This window comes from Phoca vitulina, unplaced genomic scaffold, assembly GCF_004348235.1.
Source record: "Phoca vitulina isolate PV1807 unplaced genomic scaffold, GSC_HSeal_1.0 scaffold40, whole genome shotgun sequence".
In the NCBI taxonomy this organism is placed as follows: Eukaryota; Metazoa; Chordata; class Mammalia; order Carnivora; family Phocidae; genus Phoca; species Phoca vitulina.
In genome coordinates, this window is record NW_022589743.1 from 638,698 (window position 1) to 665,873 (window position 27,176).

The 27,176-nt window shown below is 59.9% G+C and overlaps 1 protein-coding gene across 3 annotated transcripts in view; it reads right to left on the bottom strand.

The window, feature by feature from the left end:
• Positions 1-27,176, bottom strand: part of RARA (retinoic acid receptor alpha) — a 45,284-nt gene that overhangs the window by 10,488 nt on the left and 7,620 nt on the right. Inside the window, exons 1-2 of one of the 3 annotated variants that reach the window (XM_032429068.1) lie at positions 25,205-25,384; positions 12,306-12,848 (exon numbers count right to left, since the gene is read on the bottom strand). In XM_032429068.1, the coding sequence (XP_032284959.1) occupies positions 12,306-12,483 (178 nt within the window). In that variant the 5' untranslated portion in view covers positions 12,484-12,848; positions 25,205-25,384. Of the gene's footprint in view, positions 1-3,854; positions 4,482-12,305; positions 12,849-25,204; positions 25,385-27,176 lie in introns of those variants that run through there. The other 2 variants (XM_032429069.1, XM_032429070.1) reach the window with 2 other exon arrangements.

Here is a 27,176-nt window from a genome sequence, read left to right on the forward strand (position 1 = left end):
GCTGGGGGGGGGGGGGGTTGGGGTTGGGGGGCCTGGGTGAGGCCAGGAGGCAGAGGGGTGAGCCACAAAGGAGCCCTTTGTTGTGCTAACTTTTTCCAAGACGTAAAAGGAGTAACAATAGACAATCCAGACTGGTGGGGGGGGTCAAGGACAAGGGGGTGTGGGGGGACCATGGCCTAGAATCCAATAAGCACAGGATGAAGGCACTGACCTCCCCTCCCCTGCCCTCCCCATCTGCCCTTTGCCCTGGGCCCACCCCTCCAATACCCGCCCCACCTCTAAAATGGACAGCCGGAGCTTTGGGGTACAGAGTGGGGCAGAGGGAGGGGAGGGCATGGGGAGACACACAGGATTACCAGGACGAGGGACAGACAGCTCTAAGGCCAGAGGCTGACTAAAGCCGCAAAAACCCATAGAACTTTGGAGCTAAGGGGCGCCTTGGTGGCTCAGTTGTTGAGTCTGCCTTAAGCTCAGGTCCTGGGATGGAGCCCCGCCTGCTTCTCCCTCTCCCACTCCCCCTGCTTGTGTTCCCTTTCTCACTGTCAAATAAATAAATAAAATCTTTAAAAGAAATACAATGGAACCAATTAAAAAAAAAATTTGGAGCTAAGGCAAAGTCCAGAGAGTGTTTATAAAACTTAAAGAATGTGCTTTTTAAAATCGTTTTGCGGCAGGATGGGGGAGATGAGCTGTGGGAGCTGCGGCTTGGGCCCACCCCATGGCAGCTGGCTGCCTCTGAGGCTCTAGTGAGCCCTGCACCCCCACCCCCAGCACATCCCCACCTGTCACCCAGGTAACAGCCCAGAGGTTTTGCACTGTGCCCTTTGAACCCAGAGCCCTGGCCCAGTCCCCACCTCCCCAGGCCTCCAGCCAGCAGCCTGGGCTTGGGAAGCCCGGGGCACTCGGGGACCCCTGTGGCCTCTGCAGGAGTTGGGACTCAGCCTTAACTCTGCACACCCAACCTCTGGGGGAAGGACTGTCAGGGCCCGGCCCCTCCCCGCTCACCTCCCTCCCAGAGAGGCCCCAGCCCACAAATCTCTCCTCTTCCTGCAGAAGGAGGCGGCTGCAGAAGCACCACACCTAATCGGCTCCCAGTCCCAGCGCCCCGCGGAGGGCTGGAACCGGCCCAGGAAGCCAGGCGTCCCCTCCCGCCAGCGCTGCCAGGCTCCCCTCCCCCGGCCCTCTGGCGGGCAGGGGGCAGGGGGCACAGCGCTCCGGCTTCCCCACGCCCCAGAGCCGTTCACAGCCTTGCACAAGGGGCCGGTTTCCTGGAGGAGATCAGCAGGAAATCAGCCGGGCCCCCGGCCAGCGGCTCCCCTCCCAATCCAGCTGGCGCGCACGCTCCTCCGCAGCTCCCCGCGCAGCCCCTGGGGAGGGCTAGGGACGGGGCGCAGGGTCCCCCCGTCCGCCCTTCCTCCCCCCACACCCCGCCCAGGGGGGAGGGTGGGGTAGCTCTGGGTGTAGCGGCGGAAGGAGGCCCCTAGCCCAGCGCCCCGATAAGCATCTCTCCCCCTCCCCCCCACCACGGGCATCCACGTGCTTCACATTCTTGGACGTCTGGGAGCGGGTGGAGGCGTGAGCAGTGAGACTGGTGGGGGACAGATGGGGAGCCACATCCTGTGTACCCCCTGTCCTCCAGTGCCCCCCAACTGGGGCTCTGGGGAAGGAGGCAAGGTTCCCAGGGCCCTGCAGGATTGAAAGGGTCTCGTTTCCGGGCCAGCCTGCAGTCTCTTCCCACCTTTGGTGCAGGTGGAGGGGGGCCACCGAGGGGGACTCAGGTGAGGGGGCTGGAGGCCTCCTGTCACCAGAGGACCTCCACATACACCAGGGGGTTCCTCCCAAGGCAGTGGTGGTGACCCCCGTACTAGGCAGGGTCAAGTCACCCCCACCCCAGCAGCCTCCAGGTCTTTCCTGTCCCTCAGAACAACTCCCACACCCACCACTCCCAGCCCACAGTCTTGGGGCTGAGCCCACTGGCACCCAATGACATATACACACACCTACACAGCGACTAGGGGAGCAGGGGAGCCCAGACCTCTAGCTCTGGCCAAGCCCAGACAGAGTGTGGGAAACAGGCCTCCACTTCCCCATCACCAGCCTCACCAAACCCAAGGCCTGTTGGACTGCATGCTCCTCCTCCCCGACCAGTTTGGGGCCAGGGAAAGCTGAGCTGCCCCCATAGAATGAAGGAAGAGATGATGTTGGAGCCCAAGGCCTCTGATCCCAGCTTACCCCCAGTCCTCTGGCAAAGGCGGCCAACATGGTGACAGGGGTGACCATGGCAGCTGTGCCCCAGTGATCCCACTGGGGAGAAACACCTTCCTCCAGGTCCGGAAGGTGGGAAGAAGGGTCCCAGTGTCACACCTCTTACCTCTCCCCTTTGGCTAAAGTCAGCCGACACTCACACTCCCACCCCCTGGCCTCCGACCTTCGGCAGGCTGCGCCTCCCAGCCACCAGGCTCCAGAGGCCAAGGTCAGGGGGCAGGACAATAGGAAAGGCTGGGGGTGAGGTGGCTCTGGGAGGGGCAGAGGTGGGGTGTCTCTCTACTTCAGGTCTCCCTCTTCCTAGAGCAAAGGGGCTGGGGGTTGCCCTTCAACCTTCTCCAATCTGCCAGGCCTCCAGGGACCCATTCCGCCCCTCCTCCCTGGCAGGCAGGAGGGAGGCAGCCGGTGGGGAGGGTGAAGCTCCAGGGAAGAGTGGAGCCCCAGCAGGGAAAGGGAAGAAACCCGACCAGGTAACAATAGCCCCCTAGCGCCGGCTCCCTCCCACCCAGGTACACTACCTCACAGCTGGGTTCGAACACGCCCAGGTGTGCACCCCAGGCGCTCACAGCTCCCGCAGGTGCACAGAGCCCCTCCCTTCCAGAGGAGCCCGAACCCAGATGGAGGAGAGCGGGAAGGTGAGCAGGCTGCCAGGACTCCAGGGTTCTCATCAGCGCCCCTCTTAGGGACAACCCAGTGCCTGCCCCTATCCCTAAGTGCAAACAGGGTAACAAAAGGACACAGCTGGATTGGCAGGGGATGCATCCCTCATTTCCAGAGCAGCCCCAGACCCGCAAAAAAAACCAAACTCATCCCCCAGAGAACAAACCAGATTAGGATCAGGAGGAGGGATATTCTTCCCACCAGAGCAGCCTCTTCCCCCCCCCCCACCCCATTCCTGGGACAGAAACCTCAAAGATGCCAGCCAAGTGTCCAGGGCCAGAACAACCCTCCTGTGGACAGGTGCCCCTCCCCAAGATGTAAGGGTTTATTAGGATGGCAGACGGCTGTCAGATGAAGTTGCCCCTTCCTGCCACACCCCACTGCCAACACCAAAGACACCGAGTGGTCCCCTGACCCCGACTCTAATGACACCGGGGCGAGGGCGGGGGCAGCAGCTGCTGCACAGGAGGGGGCTCTCCCCCAGGCTTTGACGGCTGGGATTGGGAAGGAGGCCCCTCCTCCTGAGCCCATAAGCCCACAGATAGGATCTTTACCCCACCCTCCAGGGTGGGAGAAAGGACCACTCTGCTGTGAAGAGCCTGGATTCCAAGCAAGAAGATATAAAAGGGGCAAGGGGCTTCACTTCCCCTGCCGAAGTAGCAGGACAGATGAACAAACGTTTCCTGAAGGGAGAAACCCCCAAAGTTCCTCTGCCCTGATGTAAGAGAAAGAGCGCCCAGGGCTACTCGGGAAGAGTCCAATTGTCCAGCAAGGGCACCCGAGTTTCAGCAAGAGAGACGGGAAAGCGAAGAGTAGAGACAAGCCCCCCCCAGCCACGCCCCAGGCCCGCATCCCCCGTGGGAGTGGAAGCCCCACCGCCCACCCCCAGCCCCAGCTCCTACAACGGGAGAGGGGAGGCCGGTACCTACAGTGGTTTGAGCCATTCCAAAGCGGAGTCCGGAGCGGGGTGGAGTAGGGACCAGGGGCGGGGAGCCCCTTCTCCGGGAGCAAACAGGCCCGGTTCTGGTTATAAAAATCCACCACAAGGAAGGGATTGGGGGTGGGGGTGAGCCCCCCCACTTCCACACTCTCGTACATCTTCCCCGCGAAGACAAGAGGTCCGGGCGGGGAAGTCCTGCGCGCCGCCTCCCTCACTCAGCCGGCGGCGCCATCCGCGGAGAGCAGCTGGGGGCGAGGGGCACGTCCCCCCCCCAACCCCCCCAGCCGCGACCGGCAACCCGAGCCGGGGGCCGCCCGTCGCCCGAAGTCCCGCGTAAAAGTCGGCCGGCCGCTCCGCCAGTCCCAGGTGAACAGCGGGGAAGTTGTGTGTGTGGGGGGCGGGGGGGTCCCTCGGTTCCCCCCCCCGGGAACGCCCGGCCGAGGCCCGGGAACTCAGCGGCTCCACCTCAAGGGGGCTCCCGTCTCGAGTCGCATGCTGTCCGAGGCAGAGTCCCGCGGCTCCCCAAGTGCGCCGGCCGGGGGCGGGATCGGCGCGGGGCGGGGGGGTGGGGGGGCGCGCCGGGCACTTCCTCCTCCCCGCCGGGGCTCCCGGGCTTCTCCCGGGCGAGGATTCCGGGTGGGGGTGGGGCCCCGCGTGGCTCCGCCTCCGCCAGGCCCGGGGCAGCCGGCCGACGCTCGGTCTCCGAGGTGCGCGCTGCTGCCCCCCCCCGCCCCGAGCCTGCGCGCCCCCTCCCCGGCGGCTCCACCCCCTTCCCTCCGCCCCGTCCAGTCCAGGCACCGCCCCTGACTTAACCCTTGCCCGGCGGCTCCGGCTGCGGCGGGCGAAACGCAGAGAACTAACAGAGAGGCGGGCAGTGGCGGGCGAGTGGGGGGAGCCTGGGAAGGGGGAGGAGAGAAGGGGGGACGCACGGGGGAAAGGCTCCAGAGGAGGAGTACGCGGGGGACGGCCGGAGGCAGGGTACGCGGAGAGGTGGGGGCTGCGCGCGGAGGCAGGGACGGAAGAGGGGCGGGCGTCTCCCCCATCCCAGTTCCGGCTCCCAGCCTCCCCCTTGGTTTGGTCAGTCCCCGGCCCGGCGCTGGTGGAGGAGAGGTGATGGGGCGGGGAGGAGGAGGTGGTCCCGGTGTCCTCCCCCAACACACCCCCCACCCGGCCCGGGCCTCATTTGCCTAATGCAATGCGGCTGAACTCTCGCTGAACTCGCCTGGCGGCGCCTCACCTCCGGGTGACCCACCCACCAATGCCCGTGACATCACCCGCTCGCCAGCCCGCCCGCGGGGCTCGCCCGCCGGCCCCCGCCCCCCCCCCCGGGCCGGGCGAGCGCCCCGGGAGACGCGGAGAGTGGCCGCAGGAGGCGAAGGGCCAGGGTGCGCGGGGCCAAGAGTTTGCGCCACGAACGCGGCGTGCCGGGCGTCCCGGGTGTGACATTGTGCAGCTCAGGCGCTGTGTGAGGATGAAACACCCGGCTTGTGTCATTGTCTGTGACATCATGTGTGACTCCGGCCGCCCGCCCGCCAGAACCCGACGCGGCAGCGCGGATATGCTTTGGCACAAACGCGTGCAGAGGGGGCTCTCCTCCCCAAGCTCTGCGTGCTTCCGGCGAGCAAAGCCCCGCCCAGGGTGTCTCCCAGCCGCGCAACCAGGATCGGCCCCCCACCGCGCAGTCCGGCCCGGGAGAGCTAAGAGGAGGGGCTGGTGCCTTCCAGCTGACCACTTCCTCCCGGAAGCCCTCGGGATGCCTCTTTCAGTGGAGGAAAGGCCTAGGGTGGGAAGGCCCATGAAGGAGGGGGATGTCCCTAGAGGAGAGGGTATCCTGTTACTCCCACTGACCCTGCAGCAGAGCTCCCTCACTCTAAAAGGGGTTAGGAATTGACATGCTTCCCAAGGATATTCCTCTAGAAGCCAGGTTCTTAACCTATGTTGTCAGTTAATCCTCAAGCAACTCCCAAGAGATAAGTGGGCATTATTCCTATTTACAGATAAAGAAACTGAGGTCTCAGCAAAGCTAGGTGGGTTGTCCCAAGTCCACATTGCTAATAAGGGGTAGAGTGAGTATTTGAACTCTGCTGCCAAAGCCCATATTCCCACCATGCAAGGCTGATTGAAGAAAAAGTATTTTCTGAGCACCTCCTATGTGGATACTTTGGTAAGCCCGTTCTTGCAGACCTTAGGGAGCAACAGCCATTAAGCATATAATCATAAATATATATATAAATGTAATTGCAAACTGAGGTAACTGGTATTATGAAACAACTATAATATATGCTTTGAAGGAGAATTGATGTAGGTACCTAATTTAGGTTGAAGAGTCAGGGAGGACCTCAAGGCAGAGACCTAAAGAAAGAGTAGAAGTTTAGATAAGTTAGGCAAAAAGTAGGAAGGAATGTGGTCCCAGTAAAGGAAAGAGCCTGTGCAAAGGTCCTGGGGTTAGAGATGGGGGGGGGGGGTTTCCATTCAAGGTACTGACAGAAGACTAGGTTAGCGGGAGCTTAAAATTCAAGAGGAAAACAGACACAAGACCAAGCTAGAGAGGTGGGCTGAGGCCAGACCAGGTGGGCTTGTTGGCCTCAAATGACTGGGATTTTATCCTAAATGCAAGGAGAAGCCACAGAAAGCTTCCAAGCGGAGAAGCAAGATCTGATTTACAGTGGTATAAGATCTTTGGAGCAGCTGTGTGAAGAATGGCTTGTAGGAGGGCAAGAGAGACCAGTGAGTAGCTGCTGCAATAGTCCAGGCAGTACAACAGGGCTGGGGGAGGCAGCAAAGAGGACTCTGGCGTGTGGCTTGTGCAGAAGCAAAGTTCCCAAGACTGCAAAGCACAGACGTCTACTGGCCTGGTGGACAGGTGGCTGTGGGGCTCCCAGGTGAGGTCTCCCCTGAGTGTAGTCTGGGCTGCAGACGGAACGCTGGGGTCTGGAGCACATATGCAAGCCTTGGCAGCGGGTGAGTGCCAGGGAAGAGGGCAGTCTGCTGCCACAGCCCTTGGTATCTTTCCTCCCAAATGACCTAGCTCCTGGGTACCAGGTACGTGCGAGGCTCTGTGTTCACTGCTGCGAGGTACTAAGGGATTCTCCATCAAAGACCCGGTAACTGCGGAAAAGATCTCCCAAATGATTACAGCTCACAGCAGGAGCTAGGTGGGAAGAAGTCACTTCGTGGTAGAGAGATGAGTGTTGGAAGAAAAAAAAAAAAAAGGACCCACAGGCATTCAAAGGCGCAAGAGTGTCGTGAGAAAGGGGGAGCGGCTGTGAAGGTTTCTGGGAAGAGGCGGCATTCAGGATGTTCCTGAAAGGATGGATAGGATTTCTGGAGCTGGAGAAGGGGGAGATACCTGTTCTGGGCAACAGCAGTGTCCTGGGGCAGTGAGAGAAGAGGGGGTAGAAAGGAAGGCTCTGTCGGCTGAGGGAGAACTCCAGGGGCAGCTGCCTGCAGGCCCGAGGCCCCGTCCTCTGCTGCTCCTTTGTCACATTCCACGGCTCCTCCAGGGCTGTGTGCTTTGCAGGCCCTCGGCAGGTGTGGGCTGAACTGAACTGGCCACCACTTGTGCCAGGCCCCCTCCCGTCCCCAACCCCATCTGGAGGGCATGACAAACAGGAAATCAGGAGGCCCGGAGCCAGACAGACATTGGGTCCCAGTATAGGGTGGCCATCCCCCAAGACAACGATGCCCGGCTCCACCCGCCTCGTCATCACTGCTCTTGCAGGGCACTTGAAGCTCACTCACGCTCTCATCAGCCAGCAGGTCACCGTGGCCTCAGAGCAACTCATCCAGCCAGGAACGCAATAACAGTTTTGCTTTAAAGGGGAGGATACAGACTCAGAGAGAGGATGGGTGACCTGCCCAAGGCTGCACAGTCCTTTTTTAGGACTTCTGCTCATGGTGCCTTGGTCTGTGGGCGGAGAGAGGTTCCCGGCAACCCAGAAATCAAACTGGGGAGGGGAGGGCCTCTATTGCTGACCTAGCCAAGGCTGATCTAGCCAGTCTACCCCGGGAGACCCAGCTCCGCAGGCTGTGCCTGACTCCATGGAGGAGGAGGAGGAGGAGGAGGAGGAAGGAGGAGGAAGGAGGTCGTGTGGGCACCGCCCCAGAGTGATTTGGAGAAGGGAAACACTTCCTCTTTGCACAGACGCTACCCCCTATAGGGTAGTCCTGGCCTGCACTGGCACATCCCCATGGGCACATGCGCTGTGGCGTGGGGTGGACCCAAGTCTCAGGCCAAGAGGACAGGCTTCCTTCCCTGAGTCCTGCCCGAGGGAGCCCAGCATCATCAGTGCTACCAGATAAAAGGTGAGGGGCCCCATTTTCACTCAAAATCCCATCCAGCAGTCGCTTGGCTGACTCTGCATCTTTAGACCCCAGGAAAGGCATTGCTAGCGGTACCCTCTCTCCCTGAGCTGTCCCTCTTATTGTCCAGGGAAAGAGTGAAGAGAAGGGAGGGATGGAGGACAGAGACGAAGGGAAGAGAGTGGCAGAGGAGAGGAAGGGAGGGTCTCCCCAAGCTCCAGGCACACACACTACCGATACATGGACAGAAAGGGGCTCCCATCTCTGTCCCATCTACTGATTGCTTCCAACTTCCCTGCCCCCACCCTACATACTGAAACAAAATAATAAGAACTGTGGCTTTTACACTCTGTTCCTACAGTGTCTGGGTGGGGAGAGGGCTCCTGAGCTCTACAAACTCCCGTGGGCTGCAGCGGGCCGATTCGTGGGTGGGGATGGGTGTGAACAGATTGTATCCGCAATTTCCAGGACAGGATGGAGATCTGGCCCAGGCCTCTCAGCGCTCTTTCCCTCCAGCCTTCAGGATCCAAAACACAGAGGAGGGGGCGTGGCTTGGCTGCCTTCCCCTGCGCCCCCTACTGGGGGAAGGCAGGAGGTCCTCGGGCAGGAGTGGGCCTCAGCCATGGAGGAGGAGGTTTCAACACTGGCACTGCCCCCCCAAAACTCCCCCCACCCAGGAGTGCCCCCCACAATACCCTCCTGCAGCTGCCTATCTGGATGGTGGAAAACAGGTCGGCTTTACCACTCACTTAACCCAGTGAGCTTCACCTCCGCCCACCCTGTTGTCTCATGTGCAACAGGGATACTGACCCTCTCCCAGCATCTTAGGGATTAAGGTCTGTAAAACAGAGATAAAGTCGGGGCACACAGTAGATGCTCCACAGATGTTAGCATCCCGTTCTCTCCCACTCCTACCTAGAAGGGGCCCTGGTCCCTTTTCACTGTGGGAAAGGGTACCACACAATGAGACAGGAAGGATGCAACAAGCAAGGGGCAGAGCTGAGGGCATTACGTCGGTGATACGTCAGTGATCTGTCGGTGATCTTGCCTAATCTCAACCTTTGAGGGAGGTTCTGGTAATATCCCTGTTTTAGAGACCAGGAAACGCGCTCAGAGAGGTCATCCTACGAAGTAAGTGGCAAAGCCCGAACTCCGGCTACCCCGGCCTCCTCCACAACCCGCTTGGAATTCCGGGAGTAAGCAACCAAAAAGGCAGGGCGGTTTCCCCTCCAGCCTAGACTAGCGATAAGAGAGAGAGACCCTGACCTCCCCAAACACATAGCACAATCCACAGACCTCTCCCCTTTAAAGACTCTATGCCCTAAGTCACCGGCCCCCTCCAGCACACAGACGAACGGACACCCCCTCCTGGCTCTGGATTTGATTCTCCCAAAACACACTCAACCCTCTGACCTTCTAACCCCATACATACAAACCATTAACCCCATTCCCAACACACACTCAGCCTTGACCCCCCCCACAACCCTAAAACACACACAACCCTGACCCTCCTCACAATGTACACAGAATCCCAACCCTCCATAGTAAATACCAGTCCTCAGAGATCAAGCCCCAGGAGCTCTGGGGAGGTGGGGAGGGAATCCTGTACCATCTCTCGGACCTCCCACTCTGGCTCCCTGACTGGAGTAGGACAAATACCCACCCCTCCCCACAGTGACCTGGACCTGTCATTCCACAGGCCACCCACGTCTCTGAAAGGGACACCCAAGACACCCAAGGTCCAGCCTCCTCCTCACGTGGGGAGAGGGAGGGGAAAGGGAGGGGGGATTATCCAAACACCTCTGTTGGTGGGAAGTGGGAGGAAAGAGCCTCATCTGGGAGGTTTCCTACAAAGAGGGTAACCATTGCTGCTTGCAGGAATGGGAGCCACCAAGGTCTCCCTCTCCTAGGAACTGCCTGACCCCTGGCACCAGCCCCAAGCAGGGAGAGCAGGGTAATGAGGCTGCCTCCATCTCTAACACATGTAAATTTTGATCTGTCATGCTTTGTTACCCAGGACTGAGGAGCTTGGGTCACCAGGCCACCCAGCCCTGCACGAGAAGGAAGGAGATGCCTGGCTCCCTGAGGCCCATGGCTACGCCTCTGGTCACGGAGAAGAAGGTCAGGGAGAAGCTCAGAAGATGGGGGTCTGCGTAGGAAGAGAAGTTGTTTACTAGGAAGAGGGGAGGGGTAGGGAAACCCACACGCTCACAGAGGGAGGGGGCAGGAAAGGCGCATTGCCTAACCTGGGTGGGGAAAGCCAGAGAAGGCTCCACTTGCCCGAAATGTGGGCACCCCGCCCTGGGGAGAAAAGGTTACCAGGGTGGGAAGTGGGGGACCCGGAAACCCTCCCCACCTCTAAGAAAGAGGAAGAAGCTTGAAACATTTAGAGGAGGGCATGGCATTTGCTCGTCTGACACAGGGTGGGCAAGAACCCAGGCCAGGCCCCGGGCCCCTCCAACTCTGAGCAGTGCCGGGGGCTCTGTTCCCATCACCTGCGGAAGGACAACTTATCCACAGGTACCAGGTTATAAGCCCCCGACTTCTCCCTCCCTAAAAATCCCACCCTGGCAGGAAGTAGACGCTCCAGTTACCCAGCCACCCCCCGCCCCCACCAAGAATACAAATTCCAGTCCCTGTAGACACAATGAAGCACAGACATGCCCACCCATTCCCCAGCAACTCTGAACCCAGCGCCTGGCCTCCCTGGTCACCTAGCACAGACTGGAAGACTAGGCCAGAATCGGAGGGCCCCGACTCCCTGGTCACTGTGCTATCCGCCACTGCTGTGTGAGAAAACAGAAGATGGAGTGAGGATGGCATGACAGTGGAAACGCCGTCCTGCCTGCCCCCGGTCCCAGGCCATAGGGAGGGGGAGCCTACGGGAGCACAGACGCCGAGCCCCTGCTCCAGCGGCCGGTGGGGCCGGGGAGGGAGGGGCCGTGGCGGAGCCCCAGGAGGAGGTCCAGGAAGCGGTGGTGGCGGTGGGCAGGCGGCCAGTGCGGGCAGCGAGGCGCCCAGCCAGGGCCTGCCCCAGGGACAAAGAGACTCCCTGGCTCCGGGGAGAGAGTGCTGCCCCCACACCGGGAAGGGGACACTGACCCAGCCCGGCCGGGCGCTCAGGGCAGTGGTGCCAGGCAGCCGGCCAGCGGCCGTGGGAGGGGCGGTGGGTGCCCGGGGCAGGGCGTTCATCCCTGCCTGCCAGGAGAGGTGGGCCACGTTTCCCAGGTCAGCAGCTGACCGGCCAGCCGGCTGTCCATGGCCCATTCTGCTGCTTCCAACCCCTCCCGCCCCAGGCCAGGCCCCGGCTCCCTCCTCCCCCCTCCCCCCGCGCACACCCCGCCCCCCCAAGCCCTGGCCTGGTGCCCAGCCGGGCCCTGGGGGCCAGAGTTACTGTAAGCGGCCTGGCAGGCCCGAGGCCTGGACTCTGCCAGCTGGCCATAGCTGCTGCCGCCTCCCACTACCTGGCTCGGCCAGCCGGGGAAGGGTACTGAGACCCCCGTCCAGCCGACAGGCGACCCCCGTGGCAGAGGGTGGAGTCCCAGAGAAAACACCGGCCCTGCCAAGAGCATGCAGGCGCGCACAGCCGGAGTCCAGGCCCAGCGCCCCCTCCTGGGCCACGGGCCCCAGCCACCAGGCAACTGTGGGAGGAGTTGGCAGGGGGAGAGGAGGAGGGGGAGCTCCAGCCGGCCAGGCAGGCTGCTCCTTCAAGCCCTTTCCCTCAGAGGCACTGGTTGGGGTGGGGTGGAGGTGGGGTGCCACCCTCACTAGAGTTGCCATTTCCACCAAATGTCAAGAGGTTTGTTTACCAGCCTCCGGCCTCTGTGTCCAGCCCTTGGAGCTATTTATAAGGCCCTCCACAGCACAGTGCAGGAGAGGGGCGCCAGGAGCCCTGAGGAACAGCTCTCCCTCTGCCGCCCCCGACATCAAACGCGACCACTGTGATCAGCCTACAAGCCCTTGACATCCTTGACACTCCCCCAACACACACACACACACACACACACACACACACGATGGTCCTCCTCATCTGGAGAAGATGTGGCCTGCAGAGGAACAGATGTGCCCAGAGGCCAAGCCCCGAGGCCTGCTGCCCTCCACAGTGCCCTCCCACCGAGCCTCCCGCCACCCCACTTACTGGCTGGGGATGGCGTGCTATAGCCGCTAACTGGAAGCTGGTGCTGAAGAGTGGTCAGAGCGCCTGGCGGTGAGAGTCCACCCAGCATAGGCGGGAAGAAGAAGGCGTAGGGGGGCACCGGGTACCCATTGAGGTGCCCTCCCCCAGGTGTTGGGCAGGAGCTGCTGTTGCTGGCCATGCCAAGCAGCCACAGTCAGAAGGGTAAGCAGGCAGTCTGGCAGGAGGCTCTGGCGGGCTTCAGGCTGCCCCTCCTCGGGGCATGGGGCCTGGGCCCAGAGGGGGTTTGGGTGGTCAGCCCACCCCCCCTTCTGTCCCGGAGCTGCTGTCCAAGGCCAGCAGGCTAATCTCAGCCTCCTGGATCCCCCACTCTAGCTGGGGGCCGGGTGGGTTGGGGGACGTCCCAAGAGCAGGTCCTCTGGTCAAGCAGTTCTGTAATCTGTCACTTTTCTAGGCAGGTCCGGAGCTGGCCTTCGGGACACCGAAGAGGATGCCTCTCCTAGATGGGCCCTGGCTAGGCGGCTGGGGGGGCCATGTCCTGTGGCACTGCAGAAAAAGAAAAGACAGGTGAGTGGGCACCAAGGAGTGGGTACACGGGCATTCCCCGTGGAGCTCCCCAACCTGGGCGGCCGGAGATTTTCCCGTGGCACCCGGCTGAGCAGACAGCTGGCACCATGCCTGGCTGGCAGAGACAGCCTGGGAGCAGGGCCCAGACACTGCTGGGGGTGGCAGGCTAGCACAGTCCGGCTGGGGAGACGAGGAGAGGGCCCAGAGCCACAAAGGGCCTCTCACCCACAGTCCTGAGGGGAAAGGTCAGGGTCTGCCACCCCAGAGGATCCTTGTAGCAGAGGCAGGCTGCTGGCCCTCCTCCCCGCAGTGTGGGTTACCTGAGGTCAAGATGCAAAGAACCATGTGCTTGAGGGGAGGAGGAGGGAGGGGGAGGAAAAGCCGCTTCCCTAAAGCATTGGCACTTCTCAGAAAAATGACTCTTAGGCCAGGTGGCCCTTCTTACACCACTTCCCCCCAAAATCCAAGCCCCAGCACCCCAGATGGGTTTGTCGCACAGGCCCAGGGAGGAGGCCCGCTGCCATACACACAAATGGGGAAATGGGAACCCAGGACTCCTGCGTGTCACCTCCGATGCTTACCAGCATGATGGGCCACCGGTGGGCAGGGCATCAGGAGGGCAGGGACTGCCCAGGGTGGAAGCCTCCTACCCCCAGGGAATGAAGGGGTAGGGGGCACTGATGAACTCAAAGTTCACCCACATAGGGGCGCCTGGGGGGCTCAGTCGGTTAAGCGTCTGCCTTGGGCTCAGGTCATGATCTCAGGGTCCTGGGATCGAGCCCCACATCAGGCTCCCTGCTCATCAGGGAGCCTGCTTCTTCCTCTGCCCCTCCCCCTGCTTGTGCTTTCTCTCTCTCTCTCAAATAAATAAATAAAAATCTTTAAAAAGAAAAAAAAAGTTCACCCACACACTCTGCCTGCAGAAGCCACATCCCTGGACGGGGTGGGAGGTGGGCACAAGATGAAGGACCAGATGCCCCCCTCCAACAGTGTGAACACAGATCCATACCCTGTTTGAACAGCTGGGACCAGAGGACATGCACTGATAACACCACGGGACAGAGAGAGACAGAGATGAACCCAGAGATCCCAGGACACAGTGAGACAAGCAGCAGTGAGAGCAAAGAGAGCGGGAAAAAGAGAAGCATCCACAAGAGGATGCTTCAAATCAAATCCACTTGGGGTATAGGATATCCATACACAAATACATGTGCGTGGATATATTTATATATGAATACAGAATCACATATATATGACATATATACGCCATTATATATATGTGAAAAACCTTTATGAAAAACCAAAACAAAAGAGACAGACAAAAAGAAACACAGCCATTTAAAACCACAATGAGGGGCGCCTGGGTGGCTCAGTCGTTAAGCGGCTGCCTTCGGCTCAGGTCATGATCCCAGGGTCCTGGGATCGAGCCCCGCATTGGGCTCCCTGCTCAGCAGAGAGCCTGCTTCTCCCTTTCCCTCTGCCTGCCGCTCTGCCTACTTATGCTATCTCTCTGTCAAATAAATAAATTTTTTTTTTAATTTTTTTTTTTTAATTTATTTGACAGAGAGAGAATGAGAGAGAAAGCACATGAGAGGGGGGAGGGTCAGAGGGAGAAGCAGACTCCCCGCCGAGCAGGGAGCCCGATGCGGGACTCGATCCAGGGACTCCAGGATCATGACCTGAGCCGAAGGCAGTCGCTTAACCAACTGAGCCACCCAGGCGCCCTCAAATAAATAAATTTTTTAAAAAATCTAAAAAAATAAAAATAAAAATAAATAAATACATAAAACCACAGTGAGATACCACTTCATATCCACTAAGGTGGCTATAATCCAAAAGACTAATAACAAGTGTTGGCGAGGATGTGGAGAAATTGGAACCCTCATCCATGGCTAGAGGGAATATAAAATAGGCCAACTGTTTTGGGCAACAGTGTGGCAGTTCCTCAAAAAGTTAAACAGTTACCCTATGATCCAGCCTGTTCGCTTCCTAGGTATCTACCCAAGAGATATGAAAACAAGTTCACACAAAAACTTGTACATGGATGTTCATACCAGTGTTACTCATAATGGCCAAAAAGTAGAACCAACCCAAATGTCGATCAACTAATGGATAAATAGAATGTTGTGCAGCCATATGGAAGCTTATTCTGTCATAGAAAGGAATGAAGTACCGATACATACTACTACAACATGGATATACCTTAAAAACCTTATGCTAGTTCTAGAAGGCCACATACTGATAATTCCGTTTATACGAAATGTCCAGAGTAGGCAAATCTATAAAGACAGAGAGTAGGCTGCGGTTACCAGGGGCTAGGAGGTGGGTCTGAGGGAAATGGGAGGTGACTGCTGATAGCTATGGGGGCTCTTTTGGAGTGCTGACAATTTTCTAAAATGGATTGTGGGAACAGCCACACAGGCCGTGAGTATACGAAAACCACTGAATTGTACACTTTAATGGGTGAATTTTATGGTATTTGAATTACATCTCAATAAAGCTGTTAAAAAGAAGAAAGGAGAGGGGCGCCTGGGTGGCTCAGATGGTTAAGCGTCTGCCTTTGGCTCAGGTCATGATCCCAGGGTCCTGGGATCTAGTCCCGCATCGGGCTCCCTGCTAGGAGGGGAGCCTGCTTCTCCCTCTGCTTCTGCCTCTCTCTCTCTCTCTGACTCTCATGAATAAATAAATAAAGAAGAAAGAAGAAGAAGAAATGAGGGATGCCTGGCTGGCTCCATGAGTAGAGCATGCAACTCTTGATGTCGGGGTCAGGAGTTTGAGCCCCATGTTGGGGGTAGAGTTTACTTAAAAATAAATATAAAAACAGAAGAAAGGAAGGGAAAAGGAAAGAGAAAAAAGGAAAAAATAGGGCCCTGAAGACCCAAACTAAGGACTGCCTCCATGTCCAACCCCTAATCCTCCCCCTCCCCCTCCCAAGCTCAGGCCGTACCAGGTCCTAAGCACCAGGCTCCAGGCTCCAACCTGGAGTCCAGGGTATGTGCACACGGCCAGCGTTGGGCCAAGCACCATGCCCGGGATGGAGGAGTTCCTGCCAAGGCCACTGTGGACATGGCCAGGACTTCTGCGCCCAGCTGGGCCAGGCTGAGGGAGGGGGAGGTGGGGACAGGTACTTGCTAGGGAGGGGGCAGCTCCCCCAGGAGTGAAATCTGGACCTTGTTAATGACCATGATTTTTACTGGTACTAATTATGACAACCATAAAGCCTCTCTCCTTACTCCTGAATGAGGTGCCCCCTTCCCTCCCCAGGCCCCTGCTGATTCCCTCCCAGGCTGAGAAGGCTGACGTCAGAGGAACAGGGGCCCCACCCATTGGGCCAGCTGCCACCCCAGCCCCCCACACCCCTGTGGGGCCCCACACAACGGGAACTCTCGAGCTGAGGGAGCCAGGCAAGGGAAGGAGGGGTTGGCTGAGCCTCATCAGCGCTGACAGACACACACACACACACACAGACTCTCTCTCTCTCTCTCTCTCTCTCTCTCAGAGACCCACACACGTAGGTCTATGGAAAGCGCGTCCGGGTGGCCAAGAGCATGCTCGTGTGCCCAGCCTGTGTGTGTGCGGCACGCACGTGAGGAGAGGGAACCTGGAGATACCATCTCTCCACACCTGGGCTTCATCACACAATGAATACGTCCTGGGGCTTGTGTGCACGGCCCCAGGACACAGCTCCCCGCAGACACACAACCTGGCCCTCCCACAGCCAGGCTGGCCTTTGTACCTGCCTCCCTGGGGGCCCAGCCCCCAACACACACACTCAGGTGCACCCGCTGACAAATACTCAGGTGGGTTCACGTCCATACAGGGGCCTGCCTCCCTGAGGAAAGGCCCAGGAGGCTGAGGCCCAGAAAGCCATTCACTCCAGACCCCAGGCATCCTGACCCAGCTTTTAGGGGTGGAGGGTGGATTCAGTCAGTCCAATCTGGACCCTCTGCCTCCCACCCTTGCCTCCAGAGGAGAGAGAAATATAGCCACCTTAATGCCTCAACTCTGCCCGTGAGGAGTTAGGCATTGGACCAAGCTTCAAACCCCCCCCCCACCACCACCACCAAATCCACACGCCAGGGAGAGACTGAAAGGCCTCCCCAACCCCATCAGAGCCTCACTATCCCTAACCCGGCTCAGCCTGCAAACTCTGGTACAGAGTTACTCAGCTCCCCGGGGAGGGCCTTGAGCCATGGGAGGAGGTAAAGGTCACAGAAATGGGCCAAGAGCCAGGCTGGTCAGGGAAGAGGGATGGGCGAGGGCAGGGACGATGGGGCAGGGGCAAAGAGCACAGGCCCTGCCTCATCCCTCCGGAGCCATGACCCTTGGGGTGGCACCTGGGCCCCAGCTCCCTGCACCCAGGGGGAGAGAAGACGCGGTCAGAGAATCAAAACCAGCACCAAAGAAAAGGAAAACAAACTACCCACATCCAACCTCCACCCTATGCCCGCCAGCTTCACTGCCCATGGGTACCCTCCCTCGAGGGAGAGAAAACCACAGGCCCATGCCTCCAATACGCTGAGCCTCGCCTGGGCACAGGAGAAGGGGCTGGGGGCTGGAGTGCCGGCCACCAGCCACACACCCCGCCCACGGTGGCGTCCCTCACTCCCAAAAGGTGCCAGGATACCTTCCCTGCTGTCAGGCGTCCCCAGCTGCCCAGTCCTTACCTCCCCAGACTCACACCCCCAGAGAAGACGAGCTGGCTGAGCCATGAAGGTGGTAGAGAGAATAAGAGGTTTGAAGGGTCAAATCTCAGCTCTGTCACTCTGGGTGACCTTACGCATGTCACTTAACCTCTCGAAGCATCTGTTTACTCACTTGTGAGCTGCGCCCCCGCAACAACTGGGGGTGTGGTTTCAGATGGACAAGTCTGGAAAGCACCGTAGCACAGCACTGGGCACACGGGAGGTGTTGGGCAATGGGCCCCTGTCCACACGCCTCTCCCCACCGCCCGTGCCTCCCGGGGCCACGTGTCTGCTCTCCCTTCCCTCTCCCCAGCCAGGGCTAGCGTCTGTGGACAGGCCCCGGACAGAGAATTACCCATTTTCCAGGGTCTGCTTCCCCCCAGACTGAGGATAGGGATGTGGGTGAGGGATATTCGGGTGTGGGTGGAGGCCCAACCACAACCCTTTCTCAAATTCCCTTCTTTCATTTCACAAACCAAAAAAGGGAAACCTTTGGATTTGGGGAGGGGAGGAGGGGAAGAGAAATAGACTATTTCCTTTCCTATCCCCAGAGAAGAGGAGCCAGGGGTCCCCAGATCCCGCTGGCCCAGCCTCCCTCCTTCATTCACTCCCTCCTCTCAGCTCCCCAGGCTTCCCCTCCAACAGTGGCTCCCAAGGAACAGAAGTCAGGCAGTCCAGGAGGGGCTGACAGACGGCGATCAGGACTGGGGGGCTTAAAAGAAGGGGAGACAGGGGCTTTCCTAAGCATTCTAGACAGTCAATGAATCATAGGCAAATGACACCCAAAGCTCAGCTCAACTTGGGTGGGGGGCAAGGGGACACAGAACATGAGCCCTGGTGAAAACAAAGACCTGCCCCTTTGGACCCCCCACCCTACCAGGAGCTGGCAGGGCAGGACAGGGCGGGACGGGGCAGATTTCAAACCAGAACAGTGGGCTGGAACTATTTATAAACTTTCCAGGAAAACACACACACACACACACACACACACAGCCACAATTCTCCCCTCCTCCAAGTTCTTCAGATCTTCAGCAAGGTTTGGGGAGCAGTGATGACCACTATTCCCTTTCCCTTTTCCAAAGGTTCCTCTGGCCAAGGCTTTCAGCCCTCTCACCCCCCACAAGCCCACAATCTGGCCACTCTGGTCCTCTGTTTACCTTTTGCTCACCAGGGTCCCAGCTGTAGGGGGCCAGCAAGGCCAGCCCCACTTGGAAAGAGATCAGCAGCCCAAGAGGGCCTGAGTAGGATCACCTGGACTCTGCTAGAACAGGTGCAGGGCACCTCTTCTCTACCAGACCCTTGGGACCCCAGGCCTGCCTCACTGGAGCTAGGACTTGTTTGAAAACCTGCCCCAAACCTGCACAGGCCCTGAGCACATCCTCAGATGGGGTTCGGGGAAGGCTCAAGTCCAGCATCTTCCTCGGGATGCTGCCACTGCCCAAGTGCCTCCAGATGCCGCACTCAGCCCCAGAAGAGTGCGTCTGATGTGTCCTCACTCGGCGCCCCGCCTGGCCCAAGGTTCTGCCCCAGCTACACAGGGCCACCTGACCTGCGCATGCCACAGGCTCAGCAGCAACTGAATACCAAGCAGAAAGGGCAACTGGAAAAGCCCAAGCCCGGGACAGGCCAGGTTCTGGGGGGAGGAAATGCTCGTCTCTGAGGGCATGGAAGTGCCTCCAACTCTGCATCCCCAGGGACTGCACCCCAGAGCCCCCTGGAAGCCGTGCTCAGGACCTCCGAGGCTCAGGGTGGCTGAGGGGCCACCCAGAACCCACTGGGTCTTCTTTCGGAGCAGAGAGTAGGTGAAAGGGCAGGGGGCAGCCCAGGCCTCAAGGAGAGGGAGCAACCTCCGGGGAAGGAAGAAAACAGGAAGAGGAAGAGATGAGCCTGCTGAAGCCACAGCCAGACCACAGGAGTGTGTGGACCAAACAAAGGCACCTCTGTCTGGGGGGGACCAAAGGGGCACAGACAAAGGGGACCCCCCAGCTTGGAAACCACCGTCCTTAGACCCAGCCTGGCACGGGGCTTTCCCCACCCTCACCTTGGCAACTGCCCCCTCACCACTCGTCTGCCCATCCGCCATGCAGGAAGCACAGCTCTCTCACAACAGGAGCACAGAGCAAGGGTGTGGGTGTGCGTGTGCATGCGTGTGTGCGTGTGTGTGTGTGTGTGTGTGTCTACCATCCCCCCGCCCATCCCCTCAGCTCTGCCCTACAGCTGAGACTGCCAGATTCTGAATCCCACGACAGTCAGCAGGACAGGGTACTACCAGTCCCCTCCCAGCACCCCTCCCTGGGGACCCAGACTGCAGGGAAGCTGGAAACGCCCCCCGCTCCTGCCTCAGGATATCCTTTTGGCTCTGACCCCAGACCAGGCCTGAGTCAGACTGTACCCCGCCCCACATACCCCCCATCCAGCGACCCCCCCAGGAATTTCCTCCTCTACACCCGCCTACCAGTTGGGGGTTAGAACTAGGGGGAATCTCTTCTCCTCTCCATCCCTGGCTGAAAAGGGAAGCCCACAAGGGGGTGGGAAGAATGGGTCAAAAGTCTTAGGGCCTTCCCCCTAAAGCACAGGGCCTGCACGCCCAGACAGAAGCTAGTACAGGCTGCGTGCAGGGGTGAGGATGGTCTGCAGACCACCACCTCCCCACCCCTGAAAACACACACGCAACCTGCCCAGAGCCCCTTCCCACTCCAGCCTGTACCCCAAGCAATCACAGAAACTCCCTGAGGAAGGGTTTCCATGAGAACACAAGATGGGAGAAGGTTCCAAAGGTAAAAGGAGATAGGGAGCCGAGAGAGGTTCCTCGAACCTCCGTGATCCATCTTTAAGGCGGCACGACCCAGGCTGGAGGGGGCAGCGTCTGCACAATCGGCCAGCCTCACAGTCAGCCACAGTCAGGCACAGCCAGACGCGGTCACACTCTCCCCAACATTCGGTCTAAGTAGGTGGCTATGACTCCCTCCCACAGACAGAAGTCTGGGGGGCCCTGGGGGATCTGGGGCATCAGAGACCACACACACTCAGCCTGAAATAGCCCCCAAGGCAGGCCCCTCAAGTCCCCCCCCCACAACTGTGGGTCTGGGGGGAGGAGCAGCTCCCTCCCCACAAGAACCAGGGTAGTGCCCACGGCAGCCATCTCCATGGCAACCAACAACAAACATCCCGGGAACCACAGTGGGACAGGAAGTGACAGGCACGTGACAGGAAGACATTTTTTTTTTCAGTGGGGGGGGTTGATAATGATCGTTAGCAGCCCCTGGAGAATCAGCTGTGCCCTAAGCTTCCCCCACTCGGAGCTGGAGGGGAGGGGGCCAGCCGGGAGGGTGGCCACCCCCTACCGCAGTGTGCAGTGTGCGAGGTGGGTCGCAGGGCTGACGTGCCCTCCCTCCCAGCCTGCCACTCACGGTTCTCCCCCTGGCTCCCCCTCCCCTCCACTTCCTGCCGTGACTAGAGATCAGAGAACTCCCCACCGCAGCTTCCCCTTCTCAAGTCTCGATTCCTGGGGTGGAGGTTTCACCGTGGGCCGAGGGACAGAAGGAAGGAGGGCTGGGGATCTGCGGTAGGACCCAGGAGACAGAGGCTCCGGGGGAGGGGCCGGGAGGGAGCCACTCCTAGGTAGGTGTGTACACAGAGGCACACAGCGAGTGGGTCACAGTGACACACGGGCCGGGCGCAGTGACACGCGGAGACTGCCTGACCTCAAGCAGCTCTGGGGGGAGGGGAGCAGAGCCATTGGATCCAGCCCGTGCGCCCCACTCCAGCCCTGTCCTGAGCCTCCGGGTTCATCTCAGGCAGCTACTGGCGGCCAGACAGGCGAGATCCCAACTGTACCCAGCCCCCGCCGCCTCTCCCCTGCCTTTTGTGCTAAGGAATCCCCCCTCCCTGCTCCAAGGTGCCCGCCCAGACGAGGGCACCTTGGCGGAAGGTGGGGGAAATGGAACCTCCCTCCACCCCCCTCCCCTTCTCTGCAGATGTCCCAGACTATATTTAGCCCAAACCGGGCGGCCAGCCAGACCCAGACTCCCCACTGGTCGGGAGCTGAGCTCCCAGTTTTTATGCAATTAAAACATTAACAGAGAACCACCCCCATCCACAACCCCCATGCCCCCCAGCCCTCCCAGAGCAGCAGAGCTCAGTTAAGTTAAACAAGGCCAGCCCAGCTCTGCAGCCAGTGAAGGGGGTGGGGGGTCACTGGGCAAACAGCAATAAACTCATTCCTTTGCCCATCTCTCAGGCCCTGCCCTCACAGGCAGGATTGGGACATCATCCATGAGATCAGGTTGACACTTGGGGGAGCAGGCTTTCCTTGTTCCGGCCGGAAGGGAAAAGCATATCCAGAGGGTTGGGGGGGGGGTTGCCTGGTTGCAGAAATTCCACCTGTCATTTGTAGCCCCCTCCATGGCCGGCTCCAGTTACAGGGCTGGGGGCTGGCAACAGGTGCTGGCCAGGCTGGCAGCAGTCTAATCCCCCACCGGCTCCCCAGGGCTGAGAGTGGTGCCTGGAGGTCCCGGCAGGGGCCAGGCAGGCAGGATGCTGGGTAGAAGAAGGAGGCATCACTGCCCGGCAGGTGGAGGTGGGGACAGCTCAAGGCCCTTCTGTATGACCTGGCTCAGTGGGTCTGGAGAAGGCAGGGAAACCTGCGTTCTCCAGCACCTAGTTCATTTCCCCATGATGCCAGGCGGGCGGGCTAGAGTGTGGGAGGTCTGTCTGCCTGCTTTTCCTCCTCCTCCTCTCCAAATTCCAGGAACAGGCAAGGGAGGCTCCAGTTGCGGAGAGAGAGGGAGAGCAAGCAGGCGGTCCCAGCTGGGGGTGGGGGGGGTGGGGACTGGAGCGGAGGCATGATCCAGACGAGCAAGAGACACCCACACCCGAGCCAGACGGGGGACAGACACACCGACGCTGACACATTCTCACACTCTGGGCCTGGTCCCCGCACGCCGCCCACCCTGCAGGGACACCCAGACATTCTCAGGCAATCCTGCCAATCCCCAGAACACTCCCTGGACACACACAGAGATCCAGGCCCTCGCCCCCACCCTCCATCCCCCTACAAACCGTGTGGGCTCTAGACAGCAGCGAGCGTGAAGAGGGGAACAGAGGGAAGAAAGACAGCAGCAGCAGAGGGGATACGCAGCCAAAGCCCTGGGAGCTGGGGTATCAGCTGCCACACTCCTTTCCCAAAACCCAGTAAGTCAAGACAACCCTGGTCGTCTTGCCAGGGACCCTGCCAGCTTCCCAGAGTCCCAGAACCACTGCCACCAGAAAGGGGCGTGGGGCACTGGGCAAGTGGAGATTACCACATTCATTCGTCACAGGGATAGGATTACTTTCCCCAGATGCCCACCACCCTAGATCTCAGACACCGCTCCTAAACAGACCTCCAGAAACGCCCGAACACACCTACCCCTCAGCCCAGCCCAGGTCCAGCCCTGCCCTGCCCCAGCCCGTGCTGCCCAAAGGACAGGGAACTGGGCACTGAGGTTCCATACTTTGGAGCAGGCCCCACCCTCATGTCGCACAGTTCTGAGAATTACCCCACTAAAAAACCTAGAGTCTGAGCAAGAAGTGGGTTGGGGGGAAAGGTTCCAGAGAGCAGAGCCAGCTTCTAAGACCAAAGGATTTAGGGAAGGGGAGCTAATTAATTAGGGTCTGGGTCAATGCCCCGAAAACAGACTTGAAGGGCCACTCAGATGGTGTCCTCTCCCCCCCACACCAGACGGGGGTGGCAGGAACCACGTCATGGCACATGTGGGTGACTGTGCCCAGCGGGGGAGGCACAGGGTGATCAGGATGGGGCTGCCCACAGCTAGCTTCCTGCCAGGCTGCCACATGGTTGGGAGTAGGAGGTGGACCAGAGACGTGTCCGAGAATGGTAGCAGGGGCATTTAGGGTCAAAGGATGGAGATTTAGGGGTTATAGGCGGAAATGGCCTTGATTAAGCCATTCCAAGCCCAGGGTCTTCTCTGAACTGCTACTTCATCTGCACTGCCCTCACCAGTCTGGTGGGGAAATTCCTGCCTTGACCATTTCATGGATGTTCACTCACACCCTCAAAGTCCAAAGCTAAGATCCTCAGCTCCCAAGGGCCTACTGCAGTCTGACCCTAGCAACCGCTCCATCTCAGGACCAACATGGCCCAGACTCGCAAGCAAACTGATGTCCTAGCCCCTCCCAGTGCACTAAAATCTTTCATAGCCGCAAACTCCCTGAACCCCCTCCCCAATTTCCTTCAGCTCCAAATACTGTTTTTCTTGTTCTTCCCCCAGACTCATCTCCACCCCCCACGGGGGAAGCCCCAAGGTGCCAAGCCACCTCCACTCCAATCTGGGGCTTCCCCGACCCAGCCTCCCCATCAAGCACAAGGCCCTGGAGGAGAGTTTGGGGCTTGAGCGCACTTTTATAGCAAGACCTGGCATCCTTACTGAATTACTTCCCTAGAATGACCCTGCCCTATGACCACTGCAGCCAGGGAAGGGGACAAGAGACATCCCTGAATCTCCCACCCAAGGAAGTGGAGGAGGGATGGTGGTCAGGAGCAAAAGTGAGGGGGAGTTAGCAGCAGAGGGTGGGGGAGTGGGGGAGTGTTCTCAGGAACAAGTCCCTCTAAGAACATATAAATACCTACAAGTGCACACAGCCCGCAGACAGAATGCAATCTGGTAAAAGAGGAGGGAGATGGCACCAGGTGAGTGTGGAGAGTACCCCATCATGCCAGCACATGGGCATCCTATCCAAGAGAGGATGGAGAGAGGCAGAGAAATCTCTCCCAAGACTGCCGGGCTTTTCCTGTCTGATTTCCATAGGAGTTGGTCCCCATCCCCAGCCTAGCACACTGGTGGCCTGCCCCCCTTCCCACTGAGCAGCCTGACAATAGGGCAGTGCCCAGAGAAGGGGGGGGGCACAGCCAAGCTGATTTTTCCAGCGCCCCCCCCTTCCACATACACATCTGGCTAGCAGCTTCCCCTCCTTGTGGGTGGCACCAGGTCCCAGACACCCTCAGCAGAGCAAAGACAACCAGTCCATTCCGTCCTCCCCACATCCCAAAAAGCTCGCACAACCCCATGGTAGCACCAGACCCAGAGACCTGCCTCCCCTGACTGCATTGACTCCCGCACCCAATTCAGTCGGCTCCCCTCACTCCACGGGGGACACCAGCTGAGCGGGCCCCGCCCCCCAGCCGGCTGCTCCGGTGGGGGTGGGCCTCCGGGGTGATTCCCCCCAAACCACAGGGCAGCTCAGATAACAGGAGGGAAAGGAGGGGGCTCGTCCGTTGGGCATCCGATCTCTTCCCAAACAGGTTTGAAAGTCTTTTTGTTTTGTTTGTTTTTGAAGAGAAAAACGAGAGGGAGTGGGAGTTCCCAGCGGCGGTTCTGCCACAGCTCGGGCGCCGGGGACACGCGCGGCAGACGGCCCCAGATGCCCCACGGCTGCGCGCGAACACTCGGGCGCAGACAGACGCACAGACCGGGCTCCCCCACCCTGGGCTCGGCGGCGGCGGGGTAGGAAGCCCCGGAAACCCCGGGTTCCCGTCGGAACCCGCCCGGCACCGGGTCCCCCGTCCGCAGCTCCTATCAGGGGCCGGCCACGGGGCCCCGAAGCCCGCGGGAGCAGGGGGCTCTCCAAAATCCCCGGGGCAGAGGTTACCTCACAGCGGGAGGAAGCAATCCGTCCAGGGAGCCCGCGGGCTCGGCGTCTGCCCTGACCCGGCGCCTCGGTGCTGCTAAGCGTCAGGGGTACGGGGTCCCGGGAGAGGAGCCGTCTGGGGGGCCGCGGCTCAGGGGCGCGGGGCGAAGGCAGCGGCCATGGCGAGTCACGTGCGGAGGCTGAAACTTTACCCGGAGCCCCAGACTGGGGGGGGGGCGGGGGCGGAGGGTACGGAGCAGGAGGGGAGGCCCTCTCCCCCCCCCCGGCCCGCCTCCGCCCGCCCACTGACCTATCACCAGCCAGGGGCGGGCCCACAGGATCACGCCCGCCCTCCTTACCAGACCCAGGGAAGGGCGAGTCTTAAAGGAGACGTGCCTAGCAGAAGGCTGGACCGTGGGAATCTGGGAGAATTCCCTCCCTCTGCCCCAAAAGGAGAGACTCAGAGCGAGGAGAAGTTCTGCAGAAAGAACCGAAAGAGGGCTCCGTAGAGAAAGGACAGCAGTGTGTGGTGTCGCAATCCCTTGCCCCCAACCACACACACCCACACTCGCAGGGGCACGGATCACACACACACAACACACAGCACACACACGCCCCACACCTAAACCGGGAAGAGGGCATAATATGGAACTGAATACAGCGACTCTGGCCCTGGCTATCAAGCCCCTGGCTCCCATAGTTATAATCCTCCAGGGATCGATTGGAACTGAGAGCTGTGCGACCTTGAATAAGTCGCTTCCTTTCTCTGAATCTTAATTTTCACATCTGCAAAAAAGGAAGTGCAAGAGCAGGTAGACCTCCCTCGAGTAATAACTGCTCTCCTCTTCCCCCAAACACCTCTCCAGCTGTCGCAGGAACTCGGTCCCAACCCAATCCCCAGCATCTCCCCGCCAAGTACCCTTCCCCCCGAAAGGGCAGTGGCCCTTGGAGCTTCCAAGAGGCTAGCAGGGGGCGCTCAGGAGCACCCCTCCACATCAGAGGACTCTCAGACTCCAGCTTCTCTCTTCTGGCCCAGGCTGGAGGAGCCAGGAAAGCTCACGTTCTGGTTTTAGGGGGGACAGGATCTGAATCACTCTCCATCTGCAGAGACCCCAGTCCCCAACACAGCCACAGGCAGCCTCCCAGCCTGCCGCTCCGTTTGGAGGAATCACGTCCCCACCTCTAGCAGCCTACTGGGGGATGAAAGCAGAATCACTAAGGGACAACCCCCCTTCCCTGGTCAGAGAAGTGGCCACAAGTGCCCCCATAGGACTTCCCACTGGAAGGGGAAGTGTCACACTCCCAGGCCTCCACCCCAGTGAGGAGATTCTCAGGCTGACCGGGCTAGCAGAGCTCTCAAAGCCACCGGCCCGACGGGGCCCCCGCTGTACAGACTAGGAACCGGAGGTCGGAGGTCGGGAGCGGACGCGGGGTTCTGCTCGCCATCGCACTGGCAGCACGGCTGGGGGGAGAACTGAGGTATCTGATTGCCTCCCTCCAGCTTTAGCCCCCCAGCCTTGGTAAGGTAGGACACGCCGGGTCGGCGGGATGCTCTGCTCTGAGGTTCGGCACCGGGGAAGGGTGCCCGGGCAGCGCTTCCCCAAGCCCCTGCCCGCCCTCCAGGCCCGGCTGTCTCTCGCTCTCGTCTGGATTTCCGTCCACCGGTGCGAACCGCCCGCCCAGCCCCTCCCGTCCTGTCCCGTCCAGATCCATCCGCAAACATGCGCTCAGCGGGCAGGAATGCGCCAATGGCTCCCAGATGTGGACGCCGACGCTTAACCCCTTCCCCCCCAGCGCCCCCCCGCCCCCACCAAGCCTTCCAGCCTGAGCCTAACCAGCAGCAGGGGGCGTCACCGGGGGTGAGAGACCAGCCTGGGAGGGGGCTCAGCGCCAGCCACCCCTAGCCCGCGCAGGCTCTTCCTGCCCCAGATTCTACCAGTATCCCTTCCAGCTAAGGCTAGAGGGGAAGGACCATGAACCCAAAAACGCAAGT